This window comes from Mus musculus, chromosome 4 (assembly GCF_000001635.26).
Source record: "Mus musculus strain C57BL/6J chromosome 4, GRCm38.p6 C57BL/6J".
In the NCBI taxonomy this organism is placed as follows: domain Eukaryota; kingdom Metazoa; phylum Chordata; class Mammalia; order Rodentia; family Muridae; genus Mus; species Mus musculus.
Genome location: NC_000070.6, coordinates 41,604,097 through 41,617,849, shown reverse-complemented (window position 1 = coordinate 41,617,849; position 13,753 = coordinate 41,604,097). Strand labels below are relative to the sequence as shown.

The 13,753-nt window shown below is 49.8% G+C and overlaps 1 protein-coding gene across 4 annotated transcripts in view; it reads right to left on the bottom strand.

Moving 5' to 3' along the window:
- Dnaic1 (dynein, axonemal, intermediate chain 1) overlaps positions 1-13,753 on the bottom strand; it is a 68,512-nt gene that overhangs the window by 20,309 nt on the left and 34,450 nt on the right. For all 4 annotated transcript variants that reach the window (XR_390339.4, XR_390340.4, XR_003955007.1 and 1 more), the window contains 5 exons: positions 13,572-13,631; positions 12,020-12,154; positions 7,561-7,645; positions 3,503-3,620; positions 3,157-3,200 (listed from right to left, as the gene is read on the bottom strand). Coding sequence is in view for 1 of the 4 variants with exons in the window: in NM_175138.4 (NP_780347.2) it covers positions 3,157-3,200; positions 3,503-3,620; positions 7,561-7,645; positions 12,020-12,154; positions 13,572-13,631 (442 nt within the window). In the remaining 3 variants the exon portion in view is untranslated. The remainder of the gene's footprint in view (positions 1-3,156; positions 3,201-3,502; positions 3,621-7,560; positions 7,646-12,019; positions 12,155-13,571; positions 13,632-13,753) is intronic.

Below are 13,753 nucleotides of genomic sequence, written 5' to 3'. Positions count from 1 at the left end.
CATATGGGGCACCCACATCTCTCTGCTTTAAGCAGCTCGGACTGGAAGCGGTAGTGGGAAGGCAGGCCTAGATTTGTTGGTTATCCTTCCTTTTCTCTTCTTTTTTGGGGGGAGGGGAAGGAAGAATTGAGATTGGGTTTCTCTGTCTAGCCCTGGCTATCCTGGAACTTTCTCTGTAGACTAGGCTGGCCTTAAACTCACAGAGATCTGCCTGCTTCTGTCTTCCCAAGTTCTGGCATTAACGGTGCGCACCACCACCAGCTTCCTTTTCTGTTTTTGCTCTGTATCTAAAGCCAGGAAACTGTGTCTGAAGGATGTGACATGTCCCAAATATATATCCCTATCCTTCCTGTGCTGGAGAGTTTTATGTCAATGTGACATAAGCTAAAGTCATCTGAGAGGAGAGAATCTCAATTTAGAAAATGTCTCCATAAGATCAGGCTGTAGGCAGACCTGTAGGGCATTTCCTTAATTAGTGATTGATGTGGGAGGGCTAAGCCCAGTGTAAGTGGTGTCATCCCTGGGCTGGTGGTCCTGGATTCCATAAGAAAGCAGGCTGAGCAAGCCATGATGAGAAAGCCAGTAAGCAGCGCCCCTCCATGGCCTCTGCATCAGCTCCTGCCTTTGGGTTCCTGCCCTGCTTGAGTTCCTGTCCTGACTTCCTTCAGTGATGAACTGTGATGTGGAAGCATAAGCCAGACAAACCCTTCCCTCCCCAAGCTGCTTTGGTTCTGGTTTCTGACAGCAATAGTAACCCTAACTGAGACACTGCCTAATTTTTCTGTGGCTGAGTCTCAGAATAAAAACCTAAGAAATTCAGGGGAAAGAAAGCTGAAGAGGCCTGGCCTGTGCCTCCTGGGATCAAACTCAGCAGTGAAGCTGAGTTCTCATTCAGTGTTTCAATTCAGGCAATTTTGTTTCTCCCTGTGGGTTTCTATTTGGGAACTTCCAGAGACTGTAATGGAGGCTGGCGAGACTGGCTGTTCCTCCCAGTGACCTGTCTACAGCCAGGGTGCTGCCCCAGCTTGCACTTCTTCCATGGAGCACTCGTCTAAGAACATAGGACATCCCAGGTGACCTCAGAAGCCAATGCCTCGGCTGGCCCTGCTTAGGCCTGAAGCAGGTACTGTAATCAATAGTCACCTGAAAGTTGGCTGAACTGAGCTGGTGACACCAGCATAGAACCCTGCCCCAGCCTGGCTTCTGTGGAGACCCCCCCCCCCACACCCGGTTTTGCTCAGGCCCTCTGAGGGACCTGCAGGGAAGTTAGGAGACAGAACAAGAAGGTGGCAATGACTGGCCTGAGTGTGTAAACGTTCCTGCAGCACACAGGGCTCTTCTCATGCAGGCCTCCTGAGATGGAGGCCTGGCTGGTTGTCAGTCTTGCCATGTCACTAATGAGGAGACAAGGGCACAGAGAAGTGATCCTCCAGAGGGAGCTCTCTAGCTGCCTGTGGGTACCACTGGGGCTGTGCCTCCAAAGACCAAGGAGGGACAAAGAAACCTTTCCTGGATGAGTACTTGCCCAGAGGAGGCTGGAGCCTGCCAAGTTGAGGCATTCTTCATGGAAGGCATTACCTTTCTCTGACTAAGGATACTTCCCATGGATGGCCTCCAGAGGACGTTGCTTCTAACCCTGCCTAGAAGATGGGCTGCGATGTTCCAGAGTGTCTCCTCCCGCCTGCAGAGGCTCCTACACTCTCACCTCAGCCTCAAGCAGAGAGCCTGGGCCTCACATGGGGGTCCACACCCACTCCTGGGAAGGCCTACCCAACTTTCAGGCTCTGTTCCAGGCCCAGTAGCTGCAGTGTGCATGGGGGGGGGGTGTTCTAATTCCCTGCCAGAGGGGGAGGGTGCTCCCATTTGGCAGCAGCCCACCTTCAGGAGTAGGGACACAAAGCAGGCATTTAGGGCATCCTCAAAGGCGGCTCAGACCACAGAACTGGGAGCAGCTCCAAGGGCTCCTCCCTGAGAGGAATGACAAACACCAACTCCTCCAGACCCCCTCCCCCTGGAGCCCTACCCTGGTCAAAGAACTGATGAGCCATCTAAGAGGCAGTGACCAGGAGCTTGCGAGCCTGCCAGCCAGCAGCAGCTTGAAGAACGGAAGGGTTTTCCTGTTCACAGACGTGAATCCTCCCAGCCAGAGAACAAGCTGTTAGCATTAGGGAGCTGTGCCTGGCTCGCTATGTAGGGCCCTTCCCATTAGGAACAGGGACAGTCCAGCGCAGTGGTGGGTGTTCCTGCTTGGCCCAAATAGCAGGAAGGAACAGCAAGTTGCATATACAGTCAACAGCCCGCGCTGCCTCCTACTTCCAGCATACCCCAGCCGGGCCAGGAACACAGGTAACTGTGATCTCCAGTGGCTCAGTGACAGAAGGATAAACTTCAAACACTCACCTTTCCTCACCCTTACCCTGCCTCAGACCTGGTCAGGAAGGCCAGGCAAGGAAGCAGAGAGAGGGCCTCCATCCCACTCTCCATCTTTCCTTAGCACACCTGCACCAGGTCCCCCAGTCTCTAGCCTCAGGCCTGCAATCCCTTCCTGTATGAGACATATCCCTGCCCTTCCAGAATTCCTTCAGTTGTTTCCTTCTTGAAATGGCTTACCATGTCCTCTGAGGGATGACCCAGCCATATCATTCCTGCCTACAGACTTGGCCTATGCTGGCCCCTCTGCTGCAAAGCTTGCCCCTTCGTTCTTTGAGGGTCAGTTAGCATATTCAGTTGTACTCTTTTAACCGGCATTAATTCCCCATATGAAAGTGGGGTCTTCCCATTAGACCAGTGGTTCTCAACCTGTGGGTCGTGACCCCTTCTGAGTGTCCAATGACCCTTTTACAGGGGTCACCTAAGAGCATTGGTAAATACAACATTTATATTACAATTTGTAACAGTAGCAAAATTACAGTTATAACTTAGAAACAGAAATAATTTTATGGCTGGCGGTCGCCACACATGAGGACCCGTAATGAGGGATCATAGCATCAGGAAGGTTGAGAAGCACAGCATTAGACTGTGAGTGCTCTCCGAGGGCCAGTGACTACATCCTGCTTCTCTCTGGATTTCTCACACCTGGCTCAAAGCTCTGACCAGACTAGGAACTTAGTGTCTGATATTTGCATGAGCAAACAAATGAATGGGAAGATCACTTACAGGAGCCGTGTCCCACTGCAAAAAGATCCTTGTACTTTGGATTCCTGCAAAAGAAATGTGAACTCGTCGACACTGGAAACAGACATGGCCTTCCCATGGTCATGAGCTTTCTTTCCCATGGGCACTGGTGACTAACTGCTTTGCAGACATCCACTGTCTAGCTTAGACTCCTACCATGGTAGACATTAGATGATCCTGCAACCCAAAAAGGATCCAGGTCCTATTTCCCCCTACTGTGTCCCATGTCACACTCAAGATGTAAAGTGGAAGAAGAGTCTTGTGGCTCAAGATTTGGCACGCAGCGGGTGCTCTGGGGCACTAGTTTTGCTGCAATATCTGTACTCACCAGCAGAGGGCGGTGACTGCCAGGCGCTTGGCTTTGTCATTTTGAAACTTCCAGAGAGGCAGCAGCGTACCCTCCTGGTCCCTGTATTCATCAGCAGTATCCTCATAGTACTTAAAATCTTCAACGCAAATAGACACAGTCAGCCAGGGACTGCCACTTTGTAGCAAATCGATACCTCTTTGGGAAATACAATGAACCTCTTTGTGTTTGGGGCTGGGGATAACAGCAGTACCTATCTCAGAGGACCACTGTGAGACTACAGGTTGAGTTTAATACATGCAAAGTATCTAGAAAAATGCCAAGCACATAATTCTCTCTGTATATTAGCTGGTGGGGCAGGGCCTACAGTAAAGCATCCCTATGTGCGTGCACAGAATCCCAGGCTGCATCCCTCATCCTTGTGAGCCTCCTCAGTGCTTCAGATCAGAGCAACCAGATTTCAAGGGTTCAGCTGCCAGAGGCTGATTAATAGTTCTATTCATTCTGCATCCTAGATCCCTAAAATACCGTCTGAGTTTATACTCACTGTCAAGCCTCACTGCAATGGGCACCTGGACACACCTCCATGGGTTCCCAAAGCTCCGCTTCATCTGTGAAGCTGTGTCTGCCTTCCATCACTGCTAGGCTGCCAGAAGCAGCTCCTTCCCATTCACCTAAACTGTGGAGCTGGGGAATCCTTGGCTGACCTCTTTCTACCTTGTCTTATATTTTCCTCCTGTCTTTTTTAATCTTTTTTTTTTAAACCCATAGCTACTACCTACCTAGGTCAAGATCCCCAAGTCCATCACCTGACTATCATATTCTTCAGCTGGTCTCCCTGCGTCCTCCCATAACTCTTTGTCAGTCCACACTTCAGGGGAAGGGGGAGGAGGAAGGGGAGGGGGGAAGGGAGGGGGAGGGGGAGAGATGAATTTGTGCCCGGTAGCCAGAGGGCCTGTAACCTAACATCACTTTATCACCCAAACTGGACGGGAACATCTGGGCTCAAGTGATCCTCCAGCCTCAGCCTTCTAAGTACGTACCTAGTGCTACAGGTATGTGCTAGTACACTTTTGGTTTTTTTACTACATAGCTCAGGCTGGCCTGGAGCTCACGGCAATCCTCCTGTATCAGCCACCTGAATATGGCTTTTTTGAGAAGACTTAATTTCTTTGTCTCTTCCAGTCCTCTCTCTCCTCTACTGAGACATGTCATTCCTTTGCCTGATTTCCATGTCACACATGTCCTAGAGAGCAGGACATACGTCATATCCATCCCTCTGTCTCCAATGCATGGGACAGGAACAGCCACAGAGCAGAGACAAAGTTCTTTCAAAGAATTCAAGGAAATAAAACAGCATTCGGGAAATGGTTCTGTCTTCTTTCAGGTAGGATGGCCAACTAGAAGAGACTCTCTAATTCTACACAGTCTGGGACAGGCCCAATCATTGCCTGATCCCTCCCACAGTGCCCCATACCCTGATGTAAAATCAAACCTCAAAACTGTCTTGGAACCATAAATAAATAAATAAAAAATTTAAAAATGAGTGGTCAGGAAAGTGTGAGCCTTGATCACATCAAGATTCCTAAGCTCGAGTGAACTTTGAAAATCCCTCATTTCAGTGTGGGGATTAATTGGTAACACTTCTCTATTTTTATTTCTTTTTTCATGATTACACTTTCCCAAAGGGAAAACATGGTGCAATGAAAAGAATCAAAGTTCAATGCATTTTTATGTGACTGTGTTCTTATAAATGAAAGCTGTTCACAAGGCCAATTTCTCCATGGATATTAATCAGGTTTGCAGCCCTGTGGTGGGCCACTTGCAGAGGCTGGGTCTCAGGAAGGGGAGTCGTGTGAGTGACAGATCCTTTCACGGCCGCTGTGCACTTTGACAGCTTTGAAAAGCACTCAAGGTCGTTCTCCAGCCTGAATGATAACGAGGGGGCTTGTTTAGGCTGCTGGTCTTGGCAGCCTTAGTTTTTGTGTCCCATGAGTGTGCAATGAGCATCAAGTCACCAAGAAGGGCCTGAGGCTGTCAGCAAAGGAGCCCAGCCAGCAACATGGCATTGCCAACTCCTGGGAGGCAGCTGCTCCACATAAATGCACAGCCTCTTAGGGAAGTACAAGCCACTTGGGCATCGGCTGCTCACACCATGGGAAGGGCTCCGTTTCCTTGGCACTGTCAGAGACGCCAGAATTCCCAGGCCCCTGGCATTGAAGCATTCTGAATCTGTTTCTATCTTCACCTCCTTGCTAACTGATCGCTAGGACAGATCTACTGCGTGTGTTCCTTTGAGAGGCCTCCTCCAGCCCAGCGGCTCTGTAGGCTGGAGGTGAAGTGCTTATCAACAGATCTACCAAGGAGCCTGAGTTCCAGGCCCCACCCCTCGTACCTACCACTGGCTGTGATTTTGTTCAAGTAGCAATATAATTAGGTTGGGTTTCTCATCTGTAAAATGGGGATGATAATGTTATTCATGTCAGAGTAGAGCTGTGTGGAAAACAGAGAATGCTATGTCCAAATGTACAGCACAGAGCCTGGCACACAGGCCCTTCCCAGTGAGCTGCGGTGCCTGGTTTTCCACGATTACATCTCTCCCTTTGTTCTGTCCCTCGTGCAACGGTCTGCCCAGCACAGAGAAGCCTGTCCCACCCCATACCTTTACCTCTGTTCCTCAACTCTGCCCCCCTCTACTCTCACTGGGCGTTGCTCGGCCTAGCACCTAGCTCGTGTCAATGCCTCTCAACTGCCTATGGAGAAGGCCCCAGCTGCCTCTTTAGCCTGAATTCCCACTATTTCCCAACAGCTCCTGTTCGCATCCTTGAGCCTCTGCTTCTTTCTCTGAAGAGTCAATTCCTACTCATTCTTGCCACCAAGTCACTGTCTGCTCCTGTCACCGTCTGCTCAGAAGACCCTCTCTCTGCACCCTCCCACAGACCCTGCCTATCCCCTGCCACCTAGTCCAGTACTCCCTAAGCCCTTCAAGGCCTTCCCCACACATCCCATATTTAGCCTTTTATCCTTCTTATCCTCCTCTTCCTCCTCTTCTTCCTCCTCCTCCTCCTCTAACTCCTCCTCTTATTCCCCCTCCTCCTCTAACTCCTCCTCTTCTTCCTCCTCCTCCTCTAACTCCTCCTCTTCCTCCTCCTCCTCCTCCTCTTCTTCCTCCTCCTCCTCTTCTTCCTCCTCCTCCTCCTTCTCTAACTCCTCCTCTTCTTCCTCCTTCTTCTCTTCCTCCTCCTTCTTTTTCTTGAGACAGGATTCTTTGTGTCACCCTCACTGTCCTGGAACTAGCTTTGTAAACCAGGCTGGCCTCAAACTCAGAGATCCATCTGCCTCTGCCTCCCAAGTGCTGGGACTGAAGGTATGGGCCACCAGGGCCTTGCTATTTTTCTCTTCTTCTGGGGGCCCCTGAGCAGTTCCTCTCCTGTGAATTCTAGTGTCAGCATCTCCAAGCCAACTGGGTGGGGACGCGGGCACCAGCTCAAGACCTAATCCTGGCTTCTCTTTGCTTCTCACTGGCCAGGCAGCTTTGGCCTCTGCTGCTCATATGTGAAGGCAGAGCAATCGTCTCTGCCCTGCTGCTCCCGAGGACTGCTGAGAAGGTGGCATCGGGTTACTATTCTGAGGCTCATTCTGGCCACATGTCAGATCAGATCACTGCACTGGCTGTTTACACACCGCCATTCACTGTGGACTGGCAAGGTCTTCAGTGACAGTCACAGCAGGAAGGAAGGTGGTGGCTTTTGTTTTGTTTTTATTTCCCCTTTACTATAGGACTGACTATAGTGGAACACTCAAGCATTAGACTTTGGTGAAGAATTTTAACTACTAGTTCCCAGACTGGTGTGTTGGCGCAGCAGTTAAGAGCAGTTGCAAAGGATGTGGGTTTGGTTCCCAGTACCCCTAAGGCAGCTTACAGGTGTCTGAGGCTCCAGTCCCAGGAGATCTGTGCCCTCTTCTGGCCTGAGTGGGCATGGCACATATGCATGGCAGATTCAGACAAAAAGGTATGTGCATGCACACGCACACACACACTTAAAAATAATGAAAACTGCTATCCCCTTAAATCTTACCTTGAGCAACATCATCATACGTATTTTGGTTGACCATTCGCTCCACGATTTTAGCAGCTTGGGTCACTTTGGTGATATCATCACTCTATGGAATATAGAAACCCTCGTTAGTGCCTGGTAAGGTCTGGCCCTGAGCCAGAACCCAGATTCACAACTGGCTCAGCAATAGAACCATGTGGTTAACTATCCCAGATGGCTCAGAAATGGCTCACAGCTAAATCTACCAGGCACCAAACACACCACATAGGAGGAGCCCTTTCCTCAAGGGTGCACAAGGGCCAAAGAAGACATATCTGGTCCATGGATAAAGTTGCCTCTCACTCTTCCATCTGGAGGTTGGGAAAAAGCATCTCTCTGAGCTCAAGAAAAGGCATTGAACAGAGTCCAGGAATCTGGGGGTGGGGGTGAGGGACAGGGCAGAACACTCAAGTACTTGTTAGCGGCTTTTCAGTGGGAACGGGAGGGGAATCAGGGAATGACAGATTCCCACATAAGGCCTCGGGGATCTTCCAGCCCCAGCTCCTCTACTCTCCGGCTCACAGATGCCCAGATGGGGATAGATGAGCTGTACATGGAACTTAAGGCAGAATTGAGCCTGCTAACCCAGGGCCCTTCTTAGACCACAGACAAAGCAGCAAGTTCTGCCCTGGAAAATGACCCCTGAGTTAAGAAGCAGCCTCCATAAATACGTAAAGCAGACCACTTGGCAGGTTCTCAGAGGAGCAAGAACTTTGGGGCTGGCAAGAAAAGCAGAGAGAGAGGCTGGAGAGATGGTTCCGTGGTTAAGAGCACTGACTGCTTCTGCAGAGGACTGGAGTTCCAACCCCAGAACACATTCTGGGTGGCTGACAACAGCCTCTAACTCCAGCTCCAGAGAAATCTGTGACCTAAGGACTCTAAGGGCAACACACTCATGTGCACATACCCCCTCTCCTCCCACCCCACAGACACATAATTAAAAATAATCAAAATAAACCTTTAAAAAGAAAAGTATGAAGAGTTTGGGGTGAGTGGCTGGAGAGAACAAGCTGAGTGGGCACCCAGAGGGTGATCAGGGGTTGGACATACGGCTCCTGAAGATTCGCACTCCTGGGAGAGGCCATAGTGGGCTGTGGTTAATAGACTAGGTTCTAGAGCTGGCAAGGTTGCTCAGGGGGTAGAGCCCAAAGACCTGAGTTCATCCCTTGGACTCACATGGTGTAAGGAGAGAAACGAATCTCACAGATTGTCTTCTGACTTCCACACATGCTGTGACTCAGGTGAGACACTCCTCCCACAAATTAAATAAATAAAATGCAATTTAAAAACAAAAAGAGACTAGGTTCTAGGTCACACAGACGTGTCCTCTGCCCTGCCGAGGAGGGAGCTGCCTTGACTCTCTGAGCCATCGCCGCCGCCCTTGTGACAGAGTGAGCACGGATGGACAGCATCCCCTGAGAGGCCACTCTGGGGAGTGAGCATCAACGCACTGCTGTTCAACCCCATTCCTGGGGGCAATGCAGTCAGAAGAAACACAGCGGAGTGGTGGAGGCTCACACATTGGCATCTGGGAAACAGCTCTTTGAGGGCCCTCCAACACATTCCAGACTGACTCAGTTTATCCTAAAAATCTAGGCAAGGAGGGCAGACATTGGAGTTGTAATGCAGTGCTCAGATCCACCTGTTCCCAGATGCTTCCCCCACTTGTTGGCCCAAAGCACAATCTCCCCTTTTGTGGGTCCCAGGCAAGCCCTATGTGAGGCAAGGCTTGCCGTGGACAGATAGCCAGTTAACTGACTCCACTTCCCTGGCAGTCTACCTACAGTCTGACCTCTTTCATCTGGCCACAGGAACTACATACCTGAAGAAAGCCCCTCTGATGCACCTCATTTCCCCCACATCAACATTTCCTTCTCTTCCAAGCTCCACCAGCTTTGGCATGGCATATCACACCAAATGCTGCGTGTACGCATTATTGTGGGTTTGTTCAACAACCTTGCAAAGAATGTCATTAAGATGGCTTGGGGGAGCGGAGGCTTCAGTAAGCTGCAGCTCATATTATCAAAGCCAGGCTCAGTCTGACTACAGTGTCCTTGTCCCGTCTGCACAGGACCCTTGATGTGCTCAGAGAGAGTATAGTAGGCTGTTGCCTCCATTATTCTAGAAGCTGTGCGACTGGTTCTGACTGAACTGTGGCGTCTGGTCCCATTTCCTCATGCATGCCAAACCTTTAGACTACACAAGCTTGCATTCATCTTTGTGTATTCAGCCAAGTCAGCAAGGCGCCTGAGACCCACGTCCATTCTTGGAGACCTTCTCAGAAGGTTCCGTGAACTCACTTCTTTTCTCCCTGCCCTCACCTGAGATTTTTATCAACCTGAATAGACAGGTCTTTGAGGAAACGACGCTTCTCTGCTCAGGTTCTAAGCTTGGGCAGAGGAGAAGGGCACTGCCACTCTCCTGTTCTACAGACAGCCCAGCTCAGTACTGGGAATTCCCAGCTAGAACTGACCTCCGCTGGGGAGAGCGTTCTTACCAGGTGCTCACTGGGAAAGAGGGTCAGAACCTGCCTGTATCCCTGTTTTCCGTGTCAGCAAAACCGGAAGATACTGTGACAGGAGATGTACATCAACTTCAGGGCCCAGATCACCTTTCGGTCTCAGCCACATAGTGTTCTCCTCGTTTCTGACTTTTTTTTTTTTTTTTTTTTTTGCTTTGTTTTGTTTTGTTTTTTTGAGACAGGGTCTCTCTGTATAGCCCTGGCTGTCCTGGAACTCACTTTGTAGACCAGGCTGGCCTCGAACTCAGAAATTCACCTGCCTCTGCCTCCCGAGTGCTGGGATTAAAGGCGTGCGCCACCACACCCTGGCAGTTTCTGGGTTTTAATGATTCTAGTTGGGGTTTCTACCAAGAGCCCGAACCCTGACAAATTTTCACATTGACCCTAGCCTAGGCCAGCACCTCCTCTGAAGTCCCCGTCATCTGAGGAATGGTGTAAGGGACCCAAGGATCCTTGTATAGGCCTCAAGGCAGGGGCTCTATCTTACCCTGGGACTGAGGTTCTCACCATGTCCACGGTCACTCAGTACTTGGTTAGTGATTCAAAACAAAACAAACCAATGAAGAAACCCTGACTATTAAGCCAAAGCAAGAGACCCCTCAGGCCTCCCCTCAAATGTGACATCAGAACCATGGAACAGAACTAAAGGGAAGTGGGCACACCTAAGATAAAGAAAATAGAAGTTCTTTAACTGAGCTAGATTTTAATAAGGTTGGAGAGGAACAGAGCCACTTCCTGAGAGGCGCCCTGGGCGCTCTCCAAAGTGCTGAAACCATCCTCTAGTTTCTTGTGACCCTCTTACAAGGCAGGTCACACCCACAAGCTCTCCACTCTGGGGCTCCATCTCCTGACCCAGATTTCTCTCTGCTGCTAGAACAGATGAGGTTCTCCAGTGTCCATCTCCTGTGGCGATCTCCCCCATGCCATCATCCTGTGGCTGGATCACTTTACTCCACGCTGACCCCCACACTCCTGCTGGCTGCACTGCTCTGTCCCCACCCATGGCCTTTCTAAAACTCCTGCTTGGCTTCTTATGATCAGTACAACTCAAGGTGGCTACACCCATTAGCCTGATGATGATGTTATCTAGGACCAGTTTTGGACTGGCTCATGGCCCCGAAGACTCACTGGCCTGGTTTCACTTCTGTTGCTGTGATAAAAATACCCTGACAAAAGAATTTATGGGGATAATGGTTTATTTTAGTGCAAAATTCCAGGTTATAGTACATCACAGCAGGCAATTCAAGGCAGCAGGAACTTGAGGCAACTAGTCACATTACAGTCAGGGGAGACAGAATGCATGTGTTCTCCACTCTTATGCAACCTAGTACTCAAGCCCAGGGAATAGCGCCACCCACAGTGGGCTGGGTCTTCCATAATCAATTAATACAATCAAGACAATCCCCCACAGACATGCCCAAAGGCCAATAAGATCTACATAATCCCTCATTGAGACTTCTTCCTAGGTGATTCTAGATCCTGTCAAGTTGATAACTAAAACTAACCATCACACTTGCTTTAACAACCAGACATAATTAGAGGACTGAAGGCAGAAGAGATTATCATCTTCACCCTAAACTCAAGGGGGAGCACCTTATCCTTAGATTCTACCCCCACTGTGAGCAGATTCCTTAACTCTCCTGCAATTCAGATAATAAGTACTTTTAAAACAGAAAAGAGTCTGTTCTAGTGATCCTCAAACCCTTCTGACCCTCAAAATGGCAACTGGAGGGAAGATGTGGACTCCCAGGTACAATTCCAGCTGCCGTCACATCTTCTCCCAAGAAATCACCCACACCTCAATATCAGCCTTCTCTTTTGAGTATCTACAAAACCCTTCTAAATCCCCAAGCTACTATTTACCTACATCCAGGACCCCACTGAGACATTCTGTGACAAAGCTGAAGACATCCTACCAACCTGGGACTCCATAGATGTCAGTTTCCTCATGGCCATCTTCTCTGTTTTCTTAGCCACTGGAGTCTTTGCCTTCTCCTTCTCTTTGGTCTTTTCCTGTTTCTCGAGCTCATCTACATAGGCATCATAGATTTCCCACTAGTCAGGAGCAAGACAAGAGTCACCATGGGCATAGCTTTCACGGGCCAGCTTGTCAGCGTGCAGAAGTTGGTCATGTTAACCCGAAAAGTGTTTCCATAGCACTCTCTAGTTGGCTCATTATAATTATATATTAGAGTCTGTCTTCCCTGCTAATCACTCACTCTAGAACAGGAAGGGAGGGGTTTTCAGGGTTCCTCTGAGATAGGCGCATCCACTCTGAAGCACAGGGTCTGAATCGTAAGCCAGAGATCAATCAATATTTTTCTAAGGTTCAACCCTCATCCAGCAGAGAAAATGTTCAACGACAAGGACTAGGTAACTAACAATTCACCAGAGGCTTTAAAACTGAATTAAGAAATGTTTTAAAACATCTTTCTTGGCTGGTGAGATAGCTCAGAGATAAAGGTCTTTTCCACCGAGCCCGATGGCCTGAGTTTAATCCCTGGGACCCATATGGTGGGAAAAAACACCTGACTCCTGCAAGCTGTCCTTTGACTCCATTGCATGGCAAATGAGCACACACTCACGCATGCACATTTTTTAAAAGTTAGTAGAAAAGCAGTCTGCCTCCATGGCAACAGGGTAAATATATTGGCTCAAGCTGGCTGTCTACTTCACTGCCCACTAAAAGGAAATAAATAGGTATTTTGCCAACTGGACCTGAAGGAAAGAAAGCCCAGGGGCTGTAGCAGAAGCAGCAGCAAGGATCTGGGGCTGGGCAAAGGCAGCAGATCACTGTGTGCTCCCCAGACTGGGCAGTCACTGCCACCTGGAGGCCAGACAGGCACACCTTCCATTTAGAGATTCACCCCCGGGCTAGAATGCCTCTCGGCCATGCACCTCAGCATTCGCTATCTCATTCAGAGCCCTCCAACACCTCTGAGAGATGCCTTATCATCCTTTATTGACAAAGGAAGGAGCTGAATGAAGTATTAAGAAATAAGTGAAGCTACTGTGCCCAGGATCTCACAGTAGGAAGAGCAGAGCCTGCTAGCACCAGATCCTGTCCAAGTCAGCACAGCCAGGCAGGAGGGCTTAATGGGGAAGGAGGAGGATCTGCAAGAATGCCAAAGGCTGCTGTGAAGGCAGTCGGAATGCTGGCACTTTAAAGACAATCACAGGATGCCACAGGCTTCCTAGAGCCCCTGGGAACAAGCACTCTCCCATGTTCTGGGGAAGCTCCAGTCTTGCCCTGGGGAACATGTGGCTGGCTCACTGGTGAGGACCTATATTGCCAGGTGCCCAGGGTTCAGAGACTGACTGCTCAGGACAGCGTGCAGGAGATGGGTGGATAATCAAGGCAGACTGGCAGAGGAGTCTATAGCCAGGACAGTCACCTCTGCTGTCAGATGCTTTAGGATGCACCAGAGTACAGATGGTGACAGCTCTCAGGCTCACCCAGGCAGGACCTTACCTGATTGGCTGTGGCTGAAAAGTTCGTCCTCGGTGGAGGCTCCATCTGACACTCTCGATCCTAGAGTACAATAACAACAGGAAAGCCACAGATGCCCCCCTCCCCCACATAACCCAACAGTGCATCTATCTATAGGAGCCTTTGGTTAGCACTGAGGAAGGGGTGTGACTGAGCTGGGGGAG